The 23,586-nt window shown below is 38.6% G+C and overlaps 1 protein-coding gene across 1 annotated transcript in view; it reads left to right on the top strand.

Annotated features, from left to right (window-relative positions):
* The window catches only part of ANK2 (ankyrin 2), a 159,074-nt gene that overhangs the window by 56,892 nt on the left and 78,596 nt on the right, over positions 1-23,586 (top strand). The window contains exons 11-22 of the mRNA XM_090139219.1: positions 946-1,143; positions 4,010-4,108; positions 4,278-4,376; positions 6,641-6,739; positions 7,896-8,093; positions 10,017-10,115; positions 10,652-10,750; positions 13,213-13,410; positions 14,793-14,891; positions 14,996-15,094; positions 17,701-17,799; positions 20,222-20,320. Of these exons, the coding sequence (XP_089995345.1) occupies positions 946-1,143; positions 4,010-4,108; positions 4,278-4,376; positions 6,641-6,739; positions 7,896-8,093; positions 10,017-10,115; positions 10,652-10,750; positions 13,213-13,410; positions 14,793-14,891; positions 14,996-15,094; positions 17,701-17,799; positions 20,222-20,320 (1,485 nt within the window). The remainder of the gene's footprint in view (positions 1-945; positions 1,144-4,009; positions 4,109-4,277; positions 4,377-6,640; positions 6,740-7,895; positions 8,094-10,016; positions 10,116-10,651; positions 10,751-13,212; positions 13,411-14,792; positions 14,892-14,995; positions 15,095-17,700; positions 17,800-20,221; positions 20,321-23,586) is intronic.

The following is a 23,586-nucleotide window of genomic DNA, read 5'->3' as shown; positions in this document are numbered from 1 at the left end:
ATTATTTCATACTTGGAAAGTTATTTTAGTGTGTTTGTACTGATATCTGAAAATAATGCATCTCAGATGAATGCATATCCTGTCTCTTTGGTCAGACTATTTAGAAAAAGACACTTGTAGCTTAATAACAAACTCCAGTGAGCAGTACTTCAGAGTGCCTGACAAATGTCACTGGTATCATTAATTGCAAAACAGTGCAATGGAGTATTGCAATGACATGCAATACTTGGGAGATCAAGATTAACAGGCAATTGAAATACCATTTTCAGACCATGCACACGTTACTGGGCCCTCAAACTTCCTTAAACATGGCTCTAAACAAGAATAATTACTGTACTCTGAGCCACTGTTATCCATAATAGAGACAAAGATTTTCTCTTAGTAATCTTCTGGGGAGATTTTATCACTGGGTTTCATGCACATCAAATACAAGCTCAAGCTGTATATCCCTTTACGCCATCAGTAGTACAGATCATCTCTTTATACAGGAAGTATCTACACTGAGATGTTAAAAAAAAGTTCCTTAGAGCTTCACCGATCCCTCTGGTGGGAGAATATGATTAGATAAATTCTATCTGTTAATGCCCTCCATCACTAAATGGTAGAAGGCCACCATAGAACAGACCCTACCCATGTGTTGTGTGTGCTTCAGGAAGGAATCCCAGGTGTTAGTGTTCAAAGGCAGATTTTGTCAGCCAGGAGAAAATATCAGGGTTGCAGTGGCAGCATCTCAACAGAGGATTGAGCAGAGCAGAATTGTTTCTTTAAATATCCCTGTATTTGCTGGAAGGGGAAGGGTGGCTGTAGCCTTCCAGAGTGCAGCTCAGATGCAGCTTCTTTTCTGTGGTGAGGGTACTCAGCAAAGTCACGGCAGCTTTCTTTGATTTATGTGCCACTGAGTGAGAGATGCTAGAAGTTACCGTTCTGTTTTTTTTTTTGCCACAGAATGGGCTCTCCCCACTTCACATGGCGGCCCAGGGGGACCACGTGGAATGTGTCAAACATCTCCTGCAGCACAAAGCTCCTGTGGATGATGTGACGCTGGACTACCTGACTGCTCTCCACGTAGCTGCACACTGCGGCCACTATCGTGTCACCAAGCTCCTCCTGGACAAGAGAGCAAATCCCAACGCTCGTGCCCTGGTAAATCTGTCACACTTGTGTCATGTAACAAGCCTACCAAGGGGACATGAGTAGCTCTTACTAGGAAAGCAAAGTGAAAGCTGTCAACAGTCTCCAGCAACCCTGAGTAGCTGCTGTCACAACAGTGATTGTCACAATCTGCTTATTGCCAGTATTATATCTTGCATCATTAGGCCTGTGCCAAGTGGCTATAGTTTTAGGTCTGGTAGCTCTATGGAGTACCCAAAACCATTTGTAAGTGATGGTAACTTACACATTGGTATTTTGTTGAATTAATAATTTATTTTTTCATATTATGCCACGTGATACACAGAACACTTTTAAAAGCTTTCAGTTGAGTCATTAAGCTAATGGGCATGGAGAAAATATATAAAAAAGCTAGAATTCCTATGTTTATAAAATGTCTATATTTATCAAATTATAACAAATTATGATGTCCCTTGTATTAGGTGCCATGTTTCTTCCTTTTTAAAAAACAGTTCTTCTGATGCTTACATGAAAACAGGTACGATTCCTTTCACTCACTGCGCAAACCATTATCTCTTGGGAGAAAAACATCACATTTGTCTTCAGAAATCAAAAAATAACTTTCAAGAGTCTAAACTATCCAAACTTGAACAAGACTTTCTCTAATGGGAAGCGTCCCCATGAACTCGCAGGAAGAACCTGAAATACCACTACATTCATACGATGAGGGAAAGAATGAGACTATGAGCACTTGACACCTATGCATGGCAAGAACTCTACCACTACCTGCTGTATTCAGTGCTTCCACAGTCTTTTTGCTGCAGTCCCCTCTGATATCTTCCTCAGCTTATTGCCTTCAATATGTGCTTTTCTTTCTGTGATAGTGCCTGAAACCCCAAGGAATTTACACTTCCCTGCCTCCTTGCACATCACTCATGGCCTTTCTATACCTGCAAATCTCATAATCCCTCTTTCTTCTTCTTACGTTTTTCTTCTTTGGTACTTCCCATTATCATTTTCATTTTGCTGGTTTTCTTCGATGCTGTTTTTCATCCTGATCTCTAGTTTTTCTTGCCAGTCTCCTGATTATTTTTAGCTGTACTTTCCTCAGCTGCCCACACAGACACATTGTATGCTAGCCTCCGCATCTTTTTTCTTCCCTTCCATGACAAGAATATACCTTCTGTTCCTCCCTTCCTGAGAAATATCTATCCTGGAAGGAAAGGAGTACACCCTCAGGCTACTGCCCCTCTGCTCTCCTACCTTCAGAGTGTTATTTTTTTTCTCTCTCTCATTTCCCCCCCACAGTAGGGACTTGTCACCGCTGGCTTGTTTATAGTATTTAATAGATTCAGAATGCTCATCATTTTTGTTAGTAATGTTTCTTCAGCCTTTTCCTGACTCTCATTCAAACTATTTCTCACTTAAATAGCAAAGTTAAATCAACTCAGGCAGTAAAATTAAGTGGAAAAAATGGAAACTTCTGAAGCAGTAAAAGTTCTAATGAAATATATTGAAAGATGTAATGCAGGAGCTAGAATATATAGTGGTTTTGATTACTTCTTAAGAAACTGGGGAAGGTTATTTGTAATATTTAGCAGAGAGTACTGTGTTGGAATAAGTTTTATAAATTACTTATTTTTGACTACATTAAAAAAATCATTAATATTTGCAAAATGTTGTGGGAATACAAGCACCTCATGAGTTCTCAGCTTTTTCAATTTTTGTATGCTTTAAAGTTCCTTCAAAACAACTAGTAATTAACATTTCTCTTAACAGAAGCTGACTGTCATGTGTCTCTTTCTACAAGCTAAGTTATTTACTACTAGTTGAGTGTTTATCAGTACTGATCCTTTTTATTAGAAAATAGAGCAAGTAGTTGACATTGTAAAAAAAAAAAAAAAAAAAAAAGTTATCTGTGCTTTTCACTAAAATGTTCATGTGCAGTGAATAATGTGTTTCCTTAACTTTAGGCACACACTTACCCTGTGTTAGCAATACATAAAAACATCTTGAAGTCAAAGCATGTATTATGTATACAATGTGAAGACATGCTTTGTTGGAAAAGCCCCAGTCTTACTGAATAAACATTTTGAAAGAAATGAATATCTACTGAGAGTAAGCAAAACACTAAAACTACTGTCTCACAGTTTAAAGTTCTAGGCTGCAACTCTGGTTTAAGATGTTCCCTTCTCTACTCCTCATTCTCTCCTGTTCCTGCTCCTTCCCATTTAATTTTAACCCAGATACCAAGAGCTGATACCTTGCTTACAGGAATAAAGGAAGAGGGGCCGCAAATCTAGCAAGACTAAAGAATTGGTATTGTGAAGCTAAAGCTGAAATAGTGGTATTAATATAAGATAACCTTGTATTAATATAAGATAACACTTAAAAATGAATACAGTATACTGTAGGTTGATTTGTAAATACTAAATTAATATACATAGATACTTACTTTATAAGCTTACAAGATAAAGGAAAAAAAAGATGGAATCTGGTAGAAATACTCTGTTCCGTTCTTAGAAAGGTATAGTATGTGCTTTATACATCTCAAAACACCCTAACTGATTTCAAAGTTATTCTTACACGTATATATGTGCAGTCTTTGGAACCGCATACATACATGCACATGGGCATACCTTTGTGACTCAGAACGGGCACATCTGTACTTGGTTTTGAGAGGTCTAAGTTCAGTTTCTCTCCATTGCTAGAGAAGAAAGCAGCAGCACTGCTTTGTTCTCTTTGAGGCTCCTGGGAGATTTCTGTAATTCATAACCTCTTGTGCTTAAAGAACAATTGCTTCTACTACTCTAACACTTCTGCTCCCAGTGTGCCAGCATGGAGCTATGTAGAAAGTGTAGCTGCATGTTTTTAACTAACATGACTGTCTTTTGCACAGAATGGTTTTACTCCACTGCACATTGCCTGCAAGAAAAATCGCATCAAAGTCATGGAACTCCTGGTGAAATATGGGGCTTCAATCCAGGCTATAACGGAGGTAGAAAAATGTTTCATACCCTGAAGAAACATTCCTTCTCTTTCTCCTTTTTTGCTTCTTTTTTTCTCTTTCCTGTCATGCCTCACCTTCGCTTATGTTTATTTAAACGAAGAAGCCCCTCCCCTACGCTCGTGCAGAGGAGTAAAACTGCTCTTGCTTTGTTTCGCAGTCGGGCCTCACACCAATACATGTGGCTGCATTTATGGGCCACTTGAACATAGTCCTCCTTCTGCTGCAGAACGGAGCCTCTCCCGATGTCACTAACATTGTGAGTATGGCTTTGACTAGAATCATCTGTGTGATGCTCGCTACAAAAGGGTCCATGCGGTGCAAACAAAGGTCACATTTTAATGATACTTAATTACTTTATTCTGTGTTAGGACAAATTATGCTAGCACCTTTCCCAAACAGTGAAGAGGGGAAAATAACTACTGTATAGGCATTGTAAGATACTTTTGGTTTTGTGTACTCTCCTGCAATGCCTGAGTAGGTAAAATTCCCTTAAAAACAGTCAAAGCTCACCAAATACATTGCAAGCTGATTATAAACCAAGTCAATTGAGAATGATGAAATTTATCTCCAAGCGGCTCTAATTTCTACTTGCAAAGCCTTGCTGGCCATAATGAAATTGTGTCATTTGTATTAAAAGGAGGGTATTAAATGCTTAAACCTAATTAAACAAGAAGTTAAAATATTAAATTCAAGATGTTCCTTTTATACAGGAAATTCCAGGGATTAGTGCCTTGCAAAAGAACATATTTAAACTTGGCAAATGTGACCTTTGGGAGGTAACGAAATGCAGAACCTGACTTATCATAGAATAATGGATGTGTTTGTATACCACTAGCCTAGTTACCAGGAATAATAACCGTAAAAAGAACATGATTTCCTAAGTTGTATTTCACAGATATCTTACTGTTTGAATTTGTCATTATAAACAAATATTTAACTTTTGACAATCTATCTGCTTGTTAAAAGCAGTTCTTTACCAGTAAAGTTATAAATAAGTGTTCCCAAGAAGAAAATAACACAAAAAAGTTATTAATTCAGGTACGCTGGCTTATTAGTTTTTCCTGACAGAAAAATCTTATATGGAGCTTAGTGACAGTGTTACGTATACCAATGTTTGCTTGAATCATTTGGACAGATTCTTCTTGATAAAACGTTTTACTGCTTTCTATTTCTTGTAAAAGCAATCCATACATAAAACCTGGATTTCTAACTGTTTCCAAAAGCTGAATTGTGTTGTTAACTCAGGTATAAAAGGGTATTCATAGAAACTTGATCATTAGATTGTGAAAAATGTAAAAATTATTCTCATTTTAAGCAGTTCATTCTTCAGGTAATAATGTTTATGTAGATTCTGCATTATGGTTTGTAACAGAGGCCGTGAGATTTTGTTTGTTGCCTACTTACTAATCACAGATAATGATCCAACATTAATTTTAAATTGATCGTTGGTAAATCAACTAAATGTCCAGAGGGTTTGCTTTGAGTTCATAACAGGAGGCAAACTCAGGTTACTTCTTTTTGCTATCTCTGTGCAGAAGGTTGAGAAGACCTGATCTCTGACACAAAAGATCTTGACAAGAGTGTTCAGTTTGGCACTTACAGTTTAACTTGACAGTCACAGTAATAACATAATCCAGTTCTGTAGTGAGAAGAAAAAAAAATCCTAATAGATAGAAATGATCACTCTTGCTGTGTTGTCATACTTAACAGATATATGCTGAGTTCTGGATTGCAGAACTGTCCCAGCGCCTTATGTGTCAGATACCAGTGAACTGCACAGGGACTATTTTAGTCCACTTTATGACACTGAGCTCAAAAAATGTTGAACTGTGCAAAATTCAGCTAGAAAATAGCATTATCAAGGAGTAGTCACTTTCAGTGTTTCTTTGCAAACCTATGCAAAAAGTAAATGCTTCAAATGTGTCACCTGTACTTTGTTATCACATTCTGAATTTCAACATCACTCCAGTTAGCCTTCCAGAATTTCATATGCTCCTTCAAATTCTGTTTGTTGTAGAAGGCTTGAAGCAAGATTCATTTCATAGCCTACAGATGGATCTGTGCTGCTGAGCACAGATTTTACACGTTTCATATGCTGGCTCAGTTGTGCACAGCTACTGCAAGGCATTTTAAAGCTGCCAGCTCCACACAGTGTGCAGAAAGAGACCATCTGGAGAAAAATCCCCTTCCATTTTGAGGCTTGTGTGCCTCACAATCCCTTGAAAGACACAGGTTCACTGTACAATTGTACAAAGAGATAATGTTCAGTGTACATCAGCACGAGCTGATGCACCTGTGTATAGAAAGCTGAGGAACATATGTGACCAGGCAAGTGTAAGAGGTGGAATACTGTATAAATAATTTTTGTCCAGGTTCACTGAATTTGCAAACCATAGACTACCCAGGTTTGGCACATGTATGCATGCACTGTTCTTAGCTCCCTGTCTCAGCTGGCAGAAATGCAGAGCTCTATTTCTTCATGGAGGTTTAAGACATTGAAAATTTTTTACTTTTCTGCAGCGTGGAGAAACTGCACTGCACATGGCAGCACGTGCCGGGCAGGTGGAAGTAGTTCGTTGTCTCCTGAGAAATGGGGCCCTAGTTGACGCTCGAGCCAGGGTAGGTGTTCTGCTCACAGCTTTTTCTTGCTTTTTCTTACTAAAAAATATAGCTGAAGCAGGGAACCAAAGGAGAATTAATTTCATTTTTATATAATCTGTGAATTCAACACTAAACAAATCTTAAATAGTTCCAAAAGCAGCAACGTATTTCTGCATGGATGTTTCAAATAGAATGTGTGCAGTGGGTTGACCCTGCCTAGCTGGTCATTCTGACTCAGTCTTCATGCAGTTGCTTGTTCTTTCCTTGTGAGATCAGGGTAGACAATCAAAAGGTAAAAAGTGATTGAAACTCTTGGGTTGAGATAAAAGCAGTTTAATAAGTGAAGAAAAAAGGGAAAAAAATAACAGCAGAACAGTATAAACACAGAACAAAACAAGCCCTGTCCCCCTGCAAGTGATGCAAAGGCAATCATTCACCACCTCCCACAAGCAGATTGGTGCTCAGCCTGTCTCCAAGCAACAGCTCTTTTGGAAAAGCTCACCCTCTAGTTTTATTGCTAGGTATGACATTACAGGGAATGAATTATCTTCTTGGTCCATTCAGACCAGCTGTCCTGGCTGTGTCACCTTCCAGCTAAGAAGGCCTTGACACTGTGCAAGCGCTGCTCAGGAATACCTAAACCTGGTAAACTGGTGTGTTAGCAACCCCATTTTGGTCACAAATCTAAAACACAGCACCATATGAGCTGCTAGAAGAAAATTACCCCCAGTCCCAGGCAGACTCAGTACAATATGCCTGATTCAGACCAGCAGCAGCTGTTCCATCTAAGTGAGAAGGTACACAGCAATATCCTAAATCCAAACATCAGGCATTCTGATAGCAGTTAGTACTAGATTATAAAAACATAAATCATTTCCAGAGCAAGGTAGCTGGTGTATAACAAATTAAGAACACAAAAGAGAGCAAGTGAGGGGGGAGCTAAGCGTCATCTTACTGAGACAAGAAAAATAATGTTTTCCTTTGTGTTACTTCTCTTTCTGTTATAAGCTGAATCTCATCCGAAAAATTAACCTGCCCTCTTCTACTGCTTTTTTGTGCTGTTGCTTAGTATTTTTCCAAGACAAATGCATAGAAATGTTTATTAGTATAAAACATGATATTGGGTTCAGAATAGTTCTACCTGCTCTAATTGTCTACTTGATTTGAGTTGTAGGAAGAACAGACTCCACTGCACATCGCCTCTCGCTTGGGTAAAACAGAGATTGTCCAGCTTCTTCTACAGCACATGGCCCACCCTGATGCTGCAACAACTAATGGATACACTCCACTGCACATCTCTGCCAGAGAGGGACAAGTTGATGTTGCATCAGTTCTCCTAGAGGCAGGTGCCTCGCACTCCATGTCCACCAAAGTAAGTCAGAATGCTCTGTGACTGTACTCTAGCAGTATAAGCAGTGTATGCTTGAGCATGCCTGTTTCATGAGGGATGTACTTTCACGCTGAGAAACTGAGCTACTTTGCATCTTGTTTTGTTCCTATTTAATCAGCAGCAATCCAGTAAACTGAAGTAATGTATCAGACATTGATTGAGTTTTGACAGTTTTTGCTGTCATCTGAAGTGGAGAGTTTGGATCCTACTGGAGCCAAATTCAGGTCATGATAAATACAGGGCTATAACAAGCTTAAAATATAAATGAAGTCCTCCCATGTAACTCTTTGCCATTGTGTTACGGACAGGGCTTTTGTCAAAATTTTCAAACTAGAAAGTGCAGATTTGAGGGAAGGTAGCAAATTATTTTTCCTAATCAACAAGTCTGTTTATTTTTCAATACTTTGTTTATTTAAACAGTAAAATAATTCTGTCTATATTAAATGATTGTTCCTAAATGTTTGTTTATACAATTCAGTATCTCTTCAGTCTCATCTAATTCTGATATTCAGCAGTTCTATAAGCAAGATATCACATGACCCAGTGGACCATTTTTCTAAACTTGTAAAAGAAATAGTCTGTAGAATATTATTGTTTTGTTAGCAAAAAATGGCTACCAATACATTCCTAATGGAGTGCTAAACATATAAGAAAATAGATACTGTGACTAGAATTATGTGCCAAGGTATTTCTTTCTAATGTATCACATGTGATTAAGTAGTGCCTCTGATTTTACAGAGGGAGCTTAAAATGTATTTTTGAAGAATTTGATGTTTTCTGGGGTTTAGAGGACTAAAGCAGCAATTCTGAAATTATGATCTATGGATTACTGGGCATGCTTGCTGTTGTCCTTTTATTTGTCAAATCACATAAAAATGGCTAAAAATACACTAAATACTGTCTCAGTTTTCCACACTGCTTTGTGACATTTGCTTTTAGTACTGCAGAAACATTCTATAATTATGAATAGGGGAAGATGTAACCCTCTAGATAATCTTTCTACAAACCTTTGATGCATGAGCTGGAAATGTTTGAGATTTCCTAACCTAAACTCCTGTTGAGGTGGGATTTCTGGAACAAGTTGATGATAAGCATTACACATTGCTTACGTGTCATACAAATAGGTATTTGCAGCTACCTGGAATTACAGTCAGAACAACAGTGTAGTCTGCCACCTACTGTTTTCCTTATCAGCTTGATTTTTAAAATTGAAAGAGTAGGTGAACTGCACATTAGTTTTTCATAGACCTTATGTCTGTGCATCACTGATATGTGTTACTAAAACAAATAGAAAAGTGCTCTTTCAAAAATGCAAGATTTTTGTCATGCCACTGCTATTGAGTCAGGTAGTGATGTTTTTAGCTGAAGTTCAGAGGCTCCAGCAGAGACTGTTGATTTAAAAAAAAAAAAAAAAAAGACCAAGTTGAAATTCTTCAACAAGCTCTCTAAAGAATGAACACAAAGTTTGAAACTTTTCTCGCTGAATGTAATTGGTGTTTCATTGTTACTGGCACCAACTGACGCAGGAAATATTTCTACAACTGTTATCAGAAAGCTAAAAAAAAAAAATAATAATGGAGCAGGTTTGGAATAGAAATTTGAACAAGTGCCTTCCTTGCTCACATAGCGTTATGTTGCTAGTAGAATCTGTATCAGATAAACTATATGCCACTCTGCCACCACATACATGGGAAAGAATAATGAAAGAGGAAAACTTATTTTGTATTTCATGGTTCTCAAAATGCTTTTAAGAGATGATGCTATTTCACCATTAGGCTATTGATTCTGGCAGCTTGAGTATAGGTCAAAGAATTACCAACTTGTTTAATAACATATCTCTCGAAAGGAAGGTGTCAGCATGCTTTTTAACACAAACATTTGCTTCTGCCTCCTGAAATTTTTCAGAAGGGATTCACACCTTTGCATGTGGCAGCCAAATATGGGAGCCTGGAAGTGGCAAAGCTCCTCCTGCAGCGTCATGCCTCTCCTGATTCAGCCGGCAAGGTACTAAGCAGAAAGAAACAAAAATTAGCAGCATTTTGGGATCTTACTTGGCAAAACGTGCATACAAAGGAAGCCTGCAGCCACTTTCATATGGTGGTGTTAGCTTTATTAAGATCACGCCCTCCCAAGGCTGTCAGTTGTCTCTGATAGCATTGGAGGCTGCGGTGCTGAGCGCTGGGTTTAGGTTCCCTACAGGAGGGTTATGCAATGGGCAGCACAGAGGACAAAGACGTTTCTGTGGCTCCAGAAATACTGATTTCATAGGAATTTCCAAACTGTTGAAATCATAAATCAAAAACCCAGGGGTAAGGCCGTTTTTTGCTCTGTGCTGTGGGAACTGGTTCTCACAGGGTTGGGGGAGATGGAAACACGCTGGTGGCCACATCAAGCAGGGCCGCCAAGGCTCACCCTCAGCTGCTCTTCACCGCATTAAACAGCCACTGCCTGTGACTTCTGGTCACTAACATTAACCGCCGCCCCGCGCTCGGGGTCCCGCTGGTACCCTCCCGCACTAACGCCCCTAACCGCCCTTACAGAACGGCCTCACGCCCCTGCACGTGGCGGCCCATTACGACAACCAGAAGGTGGCGCTGCTGTTGCTGGAGAAGGGCGCTTCGCCCCACGCGACCGCCAAGGTGAGCTCCGCCCCAACGGCCGCGCCGCCCTGCTCGTGCAGTCATAGCATCGCTGGGATTGGAAGGCACTGTTAAGGTTTTCCAGTCCAACCAGCTGCTCATCACTACACTAAACCACGTCCCCCAGTGCCACTTCTACCCTTTCCTTGAGCACCTCCAGGGTGGTGACTCCACCTGGGCAGCCTGTTCCAATACCTCACCACTCATTCTGAGAAGAAATTCTTCCTGATATCCATCCTGAACCTTCCCTGGCACAACCTGAGGCCATTCCCTCTCATCCTATCACTGTTACGTGGGAGAAGAGGCTGACCCCTACTTCAGCACGATATCCCTTCAGGAGTTGTTGAGAGCCATGAGGTCTCCCCTGAGCCTCCTCTTCTCCAGTCTAAACAATCCCAGCTCCCTCAGTTGCTCCTCATAAGACCTGTGCTCCAGACTCCTCACTGGTTTTGTTGCCCTTCTCTGGATGCGCCAGGGCCTCAGTGTCTGTCTTGTAGTGAGGGACCCAAAACTGAACACAGCACTCAAGGTGCGGCCTCACCAGTGCTGAGTACAGAGGGATGATCACCTCCGTGTTCCTGCTGGATGCACTATTTCTGATACAAGCCAGGATGCCATTGGCCTTCTCAGACACCTGGGCAATTTGCCAACTCATGTTGAGCCAAAACCCCCAAATTCTTTACTCCCACAAAGCCTTCCAGCCACTCTGCCCCGAACCTGTAGTGTTACATTGGGTTGTTGCAAACAAAGTGCCAGACCTGACATTTGGTCTTGTTGAACTTCATCCTGCTGGCCTCATGCCAGTAATCAGTCTGTCCAGGTCCCTCCATAGGGCCTTTCTGCCCTCAGGCAGATCAGTGCATCCTCCCAACTTGGTGTCATTGCAAATTTAATGAAGGTGCATTCAATCCTCTCATCCAGATCATTAGTAAAGTTATTAAACAGGACTGGCTCTAATACTGACCCCTGAGGAACACCCCTAGTGACTGGTCACCAGTTGGATTGACCTCTGTTCGCCACCATTTTTTGGGCCTTGACATCCAGCCAGTTTTTACTTAGTAAAAAGTACACGTCTAAGCTTCCCTTCCTTCTTTCCTCTCTCCTTCCTACCGTTCCTTCCTGCTGCTTTTCTCTTTCATGGAGAGCAGGAGGCAGCACCATGTCTAACACCCTCATGAGAGGGCAGCCTGGCCACAACCTCCTTTGATACTGTAGCCAGTGCTAGTTCCACGTGGAAAGTTTCAATTCAATGTAAAATAAAAAAACAAAAAAACAAAAAAACAAAAACACAACAGCAAACCCCAAACAAACAAATAAACAAGTGTAGATGACCGAGTGTTGGAACAGGTTGTCCTCAGGGCCATGGGATCCTTGGAAGTGGTAGAAATGCGACTAGGCCAGACCCTGAGCAATCTCATATGAATAACCACCCAACTGCACAAATGATGGTTCTTCCAAACCTTCCTTGAAAAAGAGCTACATATGTGTATGCATGCATATTTATGCCTCTCTTTGCTCATTTTATTTTATTTTGTGAGCTTTAGTCATAGTTGGAACTTACTTTAGTGTTCTGTAATATTAGAAACAATGTGTATATTATAACCACGTACATGTAGAATTCATTCTGGGATTGGAAATAGTGTTATGATTTCACTGTGTTAGGCAAAGGCTACCAAAAGGGAAGAATAATGAGAATTTATGCTGTCTTCGGCATGTTCTGTCCCGTAAGGAACTGCTGTTTTCCATGCTGCTAGAAAATGGGATCCATCCTTTTTACATTGATGTGCAAGAAAGGTGGCAAAAGGTACAGTTGCAATTGGATAGCTTGGTGAAGCTCCCTTTTAAGAAGATACAGACCAACCAACATCTCCACAGAGACTGTCTGATGTAATCTATTCTCATGATATTCTCTGATTCTAAATTTTCCCACTTAGTGCTTTCTAAAGCGATTAAAGATGGAAGTTGTCTTGTTCTCAGAGTACCAATAATGCTTTGCTTAAATGGTCGATTTGATCAGAATAACATTATTCCATATTACTGGTTCTAGCCAGAACTATGTCTGACGTATCAAAATTCCTTATGCAGACACACCTTTACCCATGCAGTCCTAAAACACATAATGTAATGAAGAGTGTGCACCCATTGCTTGTCACAGGGAGCATCACTCAAAAGTGAGTATTTACAACATAGGATATTCAAAACATAGGTTTCAAATGCAGGGTAATTTGAAGTTATCAGATTAAGAAGTCCTGTCTGCCCCAGCAAGAGCCTGTTTTTTCTGGTTGGTATGGACAAAATAATAGATTGCAAAAGCATGCCTGGTGTTGAAAATATAGTGGACTCCCAACTCTAATCATAAGAAGTAACTGAAAATAATATAGTTCTAAGGTGTGTCTGACTTTTTAGTCTTACATGGCGCTTTTATTAACGTTACTCTCATTTTGTTTCCTAACCTGTGTTAGAATGGATACACCCCTCTACACATCGCTGCCAAGAAAAATCAGATGCAGATAGCTACCACGCTGTTGAACTATGGGGCTGAGACCAACATTTTGACCAAACAGGGAGTGACGCCACTTCATTTAGCCTCCCAAGAAGGTCACACAGACATGGTGACCTTGCTTTTGGAGAAAGGATCCAATATCCATGTGGCAACAAAGGTAACTCACAGCTGAAGACAAAGTGCTATCTATGTCAAGAGTATCCAGGAAAATCCAAAAACAGTGTGGGAATGAGGTCATGCTCTCAGAAATTCTCCACTTCCTTGTATGCATATTTGAGTGTCTGCAGAAGTGACATAAGTGGGGAAACAATAGAAGTGAGGAGAGGATACGTAGGAATGGCAGATAGATTGATCAGTTGACCTGTATCATGTAATTAATAACTTTTCTGGATAGCCCACTAGAGGAGGTGCAGCTGTTTGCTGTGACCAGAGAAAAATGGTGTACCACCTGCTCAGGTGAAGAGGTAACAGGACAAAAGAGGCTAGGTAAAATGGTTTCTAAGGCTTTCAGAAAGATGAGACAGCTGCATTTTTGTTGTGTTGCAACCTTGCCATCTCTTAGCTGTTTCAGGCATGTTCCTCAAATTTTACATTAGATCCAAAGGATGAGGAATGTAAAATTCTGGAGTTTGCGGGTCTGTGGGTTGATTTAATTACATATAACAGAAACCTGAGAGCTGCAGTCCAAAATAATTTAGTGCAGCAAAGGCTCTTTATTATCGTATATCTTACTCTTTAGTCATCTTGCCAAGGTGAGGAAATGAGTGATAAATAACAACAGTATGAGTGGAGCAGTGAGTGGAAAAAAACCTGCTCTGGAGGATCTGTCCAATCCTTTGGATCTCCTATGGTTATACTTGATGGGCCTACATAGAAGATAAGTGTAGAGAAAACCTGTATTTTCATAGCTCACCAGATTTGTACAGGTATATACATAAATTTTATTTACCTTAAATTGAAAGCCTGTAGTTTTTGTTCACACAAGTCAAAGTGAATGACTCAAGTCTCTCATTATCTAGAGTTAATGTAATATACTGTATAACCAATAAGAAAGTGTGGTTCTTATTTCTCTCAAAAAGTGTATTCCCGTCCTTGTTCATGGCCATGTGTGATCACAGTGAGCTTTCAGTTAATTACTGTATCCGTTTCCTTGGCATCTTTGAGTGGGATCTGTTTCGGGGTTAATTTCTTCATTCGGACTCTTGCCTGCAGTTGTTAAGGTTCCCTCTCCCATCTGAGGAGTGGGAAGCACAGCACGCTAATTTATTTTGGGACTCTCAGCTTCCTTAGTGACATTATACTACGAAATCCAAGTGTGATCATTGATGCCTGAAACATTTACTTTGTTGTTATGGTGATGTAATTTCTGTGGAGCTGTTTGTCAGCCAGACAAAAGAAGCATGAACTCTACTTTGTTTAAAACATATATTTAGAAGTTATAGTTAGAGTCTCTAAAGATAAGAAAGTGAGAAAGGATAGATTTGTAATCTGAAGAAGATTTTATTTATTTATTCATTTATATTATATATTCCATTTCAGACTGGACTGACATCCTTACACCTTGCAGCTCAAGAGGATAAGGTGAATGTAGCTGAAATACTCACAAAACATGGTGCAAACCAAGATGCTCAGACAAAGGTAAGTCATTTAGTGGCTACTTGTCTCCAGTGTGCCAAAGGATGCTATCATCATAAAGGAATATTCTACTGAGCTTGCGGTTCTATTTCTATGTTCTCTTGTAGCTTGGTTATACACCTTTAATTGTGGCATGTCACTATGGAAACATAAAAATGGTGAATTTTCTTCTCAAGGAGGGAGCAAATGTCAATGCTAAAACAAAGGTAAATAATTTTTCATTGCTTTCTTGTGCTCTTAATGTGAACTTGTTAACCAAATGCTAGTGATACATACCACTAAGTAGGAAACTGTAATTATTGAGTGGTAGAAGTCAACATGTTTTGATATATATAGTGGAATGCATTGTGTCTGCTGCATCACCTTGTTCAATGTTCACAAAAGAAAAGTCAGATAACTCTTTGGGATTATGTAGGGAAATTGGTATTTTTTTCATTGTTGTTGCAGTTTTATCTGTTGTTTTCTCCTTCTTTTCATTTGCAACTAACAAGTTTATTTCTGATTTCATTCACACATGGCTTACATAGTGTAATGCCGATGTATTGCCAAATACAATTCAGAAACTGGGTGATTCCAGATTCTCTCTGATCTGTTGGGAGCAGAGTGGGAAAAATTACTCACGATCAAAGCATGTGTGACATGACTTTGATAAAGGAAACATCAACAGTGGGAGAATGCATCTTACTCAGGACAGGTTTGGATTTTTTTGACGGGGAGCTGGTTATGCTATTATCGACCGATTCTGCTGAAGTGCACTGAACTGTATGTAGCCAAATACTGAGTGTAATCCACAGGATTTAGCAATTTTTTCCAATGTAAACTGGTGTACATAACAAAAAAAATGTCATGCCTTGTGGATCAAGAAGTTTATATCTCCTGAGTATACAAAAACAGAGGTTCTGGTGATTACATCAATGTGCTGCACCAAAGATGTTATCACATCACTCTTATCCAGGAAGTGAAGGCTACCTTGGAGCTTCAGCAGAAGGCTACCCTTCAGCACAGTTAAAGCTGATATCACGCAATAGCTTATTTCTAGTTTTCATATTGGATCTCTTGGGATCAGAATGAAAAAATTTGTTGATATTGCTGATAAATGTACTTAGTATTTGTAAAATCCATACCAGATCATAAGCTACTGGTCATTCTGGCCAGCTTTTCTGTTCCCAGCTGTCATCTGTGTGATGGATTCATTTGTCTGAGTATGACTGTTTCACTGCAGTGGTCACTGTCAACAAGAATAGAAGCAAGTAGCAGAGCCAATTAAAAACAATATGCTGGCCCATCTTTCTTTAGATCACCCCAAATCAATGAATAAAAAACAGAGATTCCAAAAGAACTGGCAATGCTATCAGAAAAACAGCTGATAAGAATTAATAAAGCACACATTAGCAGGATCCTAATTGTAGCTGCCAAAACATTCAGCTGAGGTGTTTGTAGGCTAACTAAAGGGATACATACTTGCATGTTTAGTGTTAAGCCCCACTCTCTGTATTTGGGCCACTGGACCAGATTCTGACACTAGTTCCTCTTATTTAGAAAAATTTCATTAATGTAGACAAGTATAGCAGTATGGGGCAGTGATTCTCCAAGTCTCATGTCAAGAGACCAATAAAAATAAGGGCAATCTGTCAACCATTACTGTGGACTCAGTTTAAAGAGTGAATCAATGCTGGCTGGATTCAGGATAGGCATGTTACAGAATAAATAACCTCTAGTGCCTCCAGGATGCTTTATGCCATCTCCATTGAAAAATAATACTGCTGAGTTCTGTTTTTAAATGATTGCACTGATATTTAAGATAGTAAATTTTCTTTGCTATACAATTTACAGTAAAATCCCCCTTTAATTTGTTAGTCCATGTGTGTATTTTGTAATTATGAGAACTGTATCTGTTCCAAACTATCACTGTTTAATTAGTAGCATAAAGCATTACTTACATATGTTGAGTTGCATAAGAGATAACTGAGTGTGCCTCTCAGAGTCTGCCCTCAGGCTGTATCTAAGTGTCCACTGAAACTGACTTGGTGTTTTCTCACCGTATAGTTTCCACTTGCTCTCAAACCAATTTCAAGTATTTTGTGATGAATTGCTTGACTGAGTTTGCACAAAACCACCTTAAATCAATTAGCTGAAGTGCACTTTTGCTGTGATTCTGTATCGAGTAACACAGAATTAATCTCTGGAACAGATAAATATATGGAGTTAAGGGTATTTGTTAATACAGAAGTTTGCACATATTTTTCTGAATAATTACAGCTTGGTCAGGCCTTTTGATGTCAAGATAAAGCTAACGTTGATTGACATTTTTAATAGATGGATGCTGGTAGCTTTTCTAAAAAGCAAATGTTATTGAATCACTGCTGTTAAAAATTATATATCTTTACATTGTCTCAAATATTTCGAAGGCAAATCTTAGGCCTCCTGTAGGAAAACAAAGATGTGAGAAGAAGAGAATGTTCTCTGCTTCAGCTATGATTCTGTATGTCTAGTGTGCCAACTAAATTTTCTGCTACTTATTGTTCCTAATTCTGATTTAGAAAATGAGGAATTATTTCTTTCCAGAAATTGGATTACAGCATGAGATGTTAGATAACGTGTGAATAAAAATATTATCCTTATGTTTTCATTAATCTAGTAATCGACTATTATTATTACTGTAGATTTATTATCTTCATTTCAATTGGTGACTTAATTTCTTTTTGAAATATCTGAAAAAGAGCAGAATTATGCAAACCAAATTTTCTAATCTAATTGCTGGTGATTGTTTTTCTTCTTTATTTGCTTTTATGGTAACCACCATGGATTACAGAATGGGTACACTCCTCTCCACCAAGCTGCTCAACAAGGTCACACTCACATCATTAATGTCCTTCTCCAACATGGAGCTAAGCCCAATGCGATCACCACCGTAAGTGTGAAGTGTTTGTGGGAAGTGTTTCTCTGGATAGTTCCTTTCTTTCTAGGGCTAAAGAGCAAACCTTTGATTTGGTGAAAGTTTTCTTCGTACATCTATTTGTCAGATGTGTAAATGTAATGTTCCTTCTTCTTTTCATTATACTCAAAGGACAGTTCATTTACAACTCACTGCAGTAAGCTAAACGTGAGATGAAGAAACTGCTTTCTGAGTTGCAGTGCCAGGCTGGCCATACCTACTTGGTTTAATTGCCTTCTGCCTCGATACTTCTGTCTCAAAATTGATATATTGCAAGGATTTTTGTATAAAAATTAAGGGTAAATCAGAACCTGGGTATCTTTGAAATCCAAATTGCTGTCTCCCTCTCCATTGGATCTCTGTTTCAGATTCTTAGGAAGTTCATTGGTGTTAATGCAAAGACCATCAGTAACTTCTGACACAGCCTTTTCTAATGCCAGCTAGGAATGCAACTTTCCTGTTTCATATTGATGTTGTTATTGTCCCCTACTTGGACAATGTTGAAAATGCATCCCGGAAGTTCAAAACACGTGTCCTTCCCCAGAGTTGCCCAGGTTACCATTATTCCAACTGCATGGAATCTTGTGTGAAGTAATCTAAGATAGCAGTTTATGTGCCATGATACAATATCTCAGTATTCAAGTCATGTATCAAAGATCCTAGATTGTGCTTATTGTCAAGCAAGAAACCCTTGCAGTCAGCTTCTGGGATTGAAGGTTCTACTAGGCACCTTCAGTGTTCAGTCTTCTAGTTTGGGCTGTTAAGCCAACTCTTACCCAAATCCAAGGAAAGTCTCAAGGCTCTGCCCAGCAGTTGGCATGCCTTTACAGGTACTAACTCTGTTGTTCACACATTGCTACTTCTAAGTTGATGTAAGAAAATTTCAACCTGCAGCAGCTGACTAGGGGCTATGGCAGTGGGATATGGGATGTTAATGTGTAAGTGACAGTAACAGTGATGTTATTTGTTCTGTGAAGATCCTTACCAGTTCTTTTTGTGCTGTTAACTCATAAACCCTGGGTTGCCTTACAGTTGCTGAAGTAGTCTAATGCTCAGGAACTTAAATTGTAGATAAGTCAACCTGGTACTGAAGGAGAGAGAAGGTCTCAGGCTGATATTCTGCACACAGAGCAGTGGTATCGCAAGAGAAATCCATGTCTCCCCTAGTAGGCCAGCATGTTGTTCTTTAATTCAAAATAATATAAAACAGTTTGAGGTGCAACTCTGTATGAAGAATCATGGAATATGCCCCTTCTCTCCACTTCCCAAGCTGAGTATTGCAGGCTGAAGGACTGCCACATCACACAGAGCCATATGACTTAGAGCAGCCTCTGCAGACACTTAGGCTGAACTGGCTGCCAGTCATGTTGGTTAGTTCTGCTGGGAAATTATGCCCTCAAAAGAGTTGTGAATGATTTAGCAAGTTTCTGATACTTGAAGTATTTTTATTTTTTTGTGTGTGAGAAGCTCATTAATGTTGCTTCCTGTTGTGTCTGGCTTTTTGCTACGGGGGAAATGCTTCTTGAAATAAATTACCATGGACTCTATTTTGAGGCAGGTTGAATAGAATTTTAAATGCAGTGAGACAGATGGCAATCTTAATTACTGTTCATTTAAAATGAAAACTTACTCTCTAGATTCATAAATTTGAATTAATAATACTTATTCTCAACCTATTTTAATGTTCTATGTGATGAGCTGGAGATAAATATGCCTAAACAATAACTGAATTACCATTTCAATGTGTGTTTACTGAATAGCATGTATCTAATGGGCATGTATACTGCAAATAAGTTTATTTAAATGGAAAACAGTTTCCAACCCCCAAGCCTTATATAGGTTTTCATGCTTGGTACATCATTAGCTTTTGTGTACTATTACAGCATGTAAAATTTTGTTGTAAAGAGGAATAGAATTGTATGTGGAGAATACAGTCATAATCTTGTATTCCTCAAAGAGGGACTGTGCCAGATAAAGCTTTAACGGTTTCAGCTAAAAGTGGAAGCCTAAGATTTTATTTATTTATTTTCAGAAGAGCCTCTCTCATACAAAGCAGTTTATGCAAAATGAAACATGAACTTCTGCAGACAAGACATTGCGTACAGTAGAATTTGACCATCTAAGAGTTAAACTGTACCGCGCTTTTTTTTTAAATTCAGACTAGCAGGCGGATGTGTGTGTTGTGTTACCATGGTTACCAGAGCTATAGTCTTAAAGGAGTTGCAAAGACAGAGTCAGATGTAACAGTAAAAAAAAAAAAAACAGTGATTTTCCTAGGCTGCGCCTTGTTTTGGATGGAAATGCTGGCTCATGCAGTGTTGAGAGTGATCTCATTGGTTCACATCACAATCCTCCCTCTCATTTCTCTCTCTCTCTTCCCTTCTCTTTTTCTCTTCAGAATGGTAACACTGCCTTAGCTATTGCTAGGCGTCTGGGATATATCTCAGTGGTCGATACGCTGAAGGTTGTTACGGAGGAGATTACTACCACCACAACTGTGAGTTCGTAGACGCATTAAAATGTCTCTGTTTTTTATTCAGAATGTTGTCTTTCTCTTCTATGCTCAGATTCTCCACAGACCTCTTTTCATTTTCTGGTCTAAGTCCCCCTTTCTGTTCTGATTTTTGCAAAAGTGCTGTAGTGCTTTCAGTATGTCTTTTAAGCATGTAGAAGTATGTGCGATACATTAGGTTTTACTGAGCCAGATAACAGGTTTTATGTGCATACAGATGGAAAACAACTATTCAGGGACTGAGTAAAACTTTTTTTTCTGGAGATGGGTCTGAGCTGCAAATCCAAACTTTCCAGAAGTCTGTGAACTGTTTAGATCCTGTCCAGACTCTCTATTTGTCTTTTTACCTCTCCCTTTCAGTCTCTCCTCATGTTTCCATGCTTTTTCTAACACCTGCTGGGGCTTTAACATTGCAGCACACCACAGCAAGCTTCTTAGTATTTGGACTGTACCAGCCATGGATTGGTGCCAAGCTTAATGTTGTTCACTAGATGGCTCTGAATGACATCAATCATTTTTTTCACTCAAATGGATCATGTTTTTCCAAAATATGGAAGGTTTTTCTGTATGTGCTCAGTCCTCTGTGTTCTTGTAATTTGTATTTTGACTTCAGAGTTCATGAATAATAGATACTGAACATCAGCCAGATGGTACTGTTCCTTTAAGCCGGGAAAAGCATACATTCTGACAATCTGGAAGGGGAGGGTTTTCTCTCCTTGGACTTCTACCTCCCATTTATCACTTCTTAGCATTTAGGAAGGGAGAATGTCATAAATAGTGTATCATTTAAAAAATTAATTTTAATGTAAACTTCTATTACTGTATTTTATCTTGAAACCTTGTTGTAGGATCATTTTTTTCTAATGCAAAAAAAACTAGAAATTTAGAAAACGTATCTGATCTAAGTGTCACTTAGGAGCTAACAGATGTGAAAATCTACAGATTACTGGTAACTTTATTGCTTAAAAGATGCCACTACTCAATTAGGGAAAGGGCTAGGAGAAGAAATCCAAGCTGTTTTGCAAAAATACATACGTCACATGAAAAAGAGGAAAATAATTTTGATTTTGCTGCATGCTGTCAGCAAGTTCTACTGATATTTACTAAGGAAGATGGAATAAAAGCAGTGTGGCATAGGGTTGCAAATGGAGTGAGCCATAATTTATTAATGACCTGCAAAAATTAAACTGAGTCAGGTTTGGACAAAGAATTCCAACATAGTTCTGGAAGTCTCTTAATAAAGATTGCATGATTTTGTTAATACTTATGTTCTTATTTAATCGTATAACACATCTCACATGTACATGCATAAGCACATACTTACCTGTTCAAAGATTAAAAAAAAGAACATCTAGATAAAATTTTTCAAGAAACATTAGCTCGGTTCTTGAAAGCAATTTTTTTATCCTCAAATGATACAGTTGCTATTCTCTGTGCTGTCTGGTCACCGATTTCTATTCGTGCCTGATGTAAGTTGTGATGTCCTTTCTATTGTACATTGCATAGCACTGTACAGTCTTGTACACTGTCATATACATATCATATGTTTTGTAATAATAAGAATTCCGCTGTGAAAAGACACCTGTGAGTTATTTATTTCGGATAAATGTTTCTTTAAACTTTGAGAATAGTGGACTTTTCAACCTATTGCCAGATGCTTGAGGTCTATGATGGAATCAAACACCCAAACTTATTTGCATAGGTGACCTCTAATACTTGCGTATGAGAGACATTTGAAATCTTGTACTGTGCCTGTGCGCAAAGTACCATTTTTAAAAGTCAGATGGAACCCTCAATAAAATCAGCAGATTTTTCAGAATTGAATTTGTCTGAATCTTACACCTTAGGGATATATAGAATGTAAACAACATTATTATTGATGATGATTATTGTTGATTAAACATAATTTTGGACAAGTGCTATAAAGGAGAGATAAATAGCAGGCGCACTCAGGCACTCCTTGCAATAAAGTTCTCCAGACAGTAAGGGTTAGCAATTGCTAAGCCAGAGCATGGCATTTAGAACTGAAAAAAAGGTACTGTCACCATAGCTACTTCATTCTCTAAGGTTGTAGTGGAGTGATGCATGGAGGATATTAGAGAGGTTGGTTCTTTATTGATATTCAAGTCACTGGCATTTAAGATGAGGAAAACATCTTGAGTGCCAGTGCCTTTGGTTTAACTCTGAACAAATTTTCTTACTTACACAGGTATCAGTGAAGCCACATGAATATAAAGCAATAGAGACAATACAGTGTGTGTATTTTTACTTAGGTTAAAAATGAATAGGAAGTCGATCAGAATAAGCCAGGCTTTCAAAGGTTTACTCTGCAATTATGTTTGGGGTTATTTGTACAAATAGACAGAAACTTCCCATAAACAAACTAATGCAAGAGGAGCTTTAGATTTTTAATGCTCTACTGCTGTAGAGTAAGCAGTTGCTGAATGAGCATATAGTTTTATACAAATACATCTGAGGTCTATGTGAACACAATGGAAGTTGTAAATACAGTAGCTTAAATTGAGGTACATAATTGAATTCTCAGTGGTACCAAACAATGTCTATGAGAAGTATGCACTGGGCAATTTGCAAAGTGGGCCATTCATGGGATTAGGTAAAGATTTCAAATTTTGAGAGTATTTGACTTTTTTTGATGTGTCTATAAATTAAAAAAAAAAAATAAATCTAATACTGTGAAAGATTTTGTCTAAAGCAAAAATAAATTAATTCCCAGCTTCTGATGGGAATTTATGTAGCATTAATGATCCTATTGAATTAAGTGTTGCAGAGATGCCATTACAAAGTTTTTCTTCTTCTGAAATATGCAAACACATCCACATTCATTGATTCTCTTTTCCAAACCTTTTCTTAGTTTTAAATAATGAAATAATCTCCTTATACTGAGGGGAAAATCAGGAAAGAAACAAAATATCACTACTTCTTTGTCAGTAAATAATAATATCTGAGATTGTGCCTGTACAGGGGCCAGAGCGCATCAAATTTATGAATAAATTGATATTGTGATAAATAAACCTTAGCTTCTGTGGTCTGCAGATCTAAGTAAATACTAAGACAATATACCCAACATACATTTGAGAAGATATTCTGTACATACAGCTTGTGACCTCTTGTGTTTGTAGCATCATTTCACTTCTGTGTTCTTCTAATGAAATTGATTTTTTACCTAAGTTGAAGTGGGGAACCAAGTTTTCTTGAATAAATTTTGGTCATACAGCAAACATACAAAATGA

Source organism: Phasianus colchicus, chromosome 4 (assembly GCF_987193195.1).
Source record: "Phasianus colchicus chromosome 4, bPhaCol1.hap1.1, whole genome shotgun sequence".
In the NCBI taxonomy this organism is placed as follows: domain Eukaryota; kingdom Metazoa; phylum Chordata; class Aves; order Galliformes; family Phasianidae; genus Phasianus; species Phasianus colchicus.
This window is presented reverse-complemented; position numbering and strand designations above follow the sequence as displayed.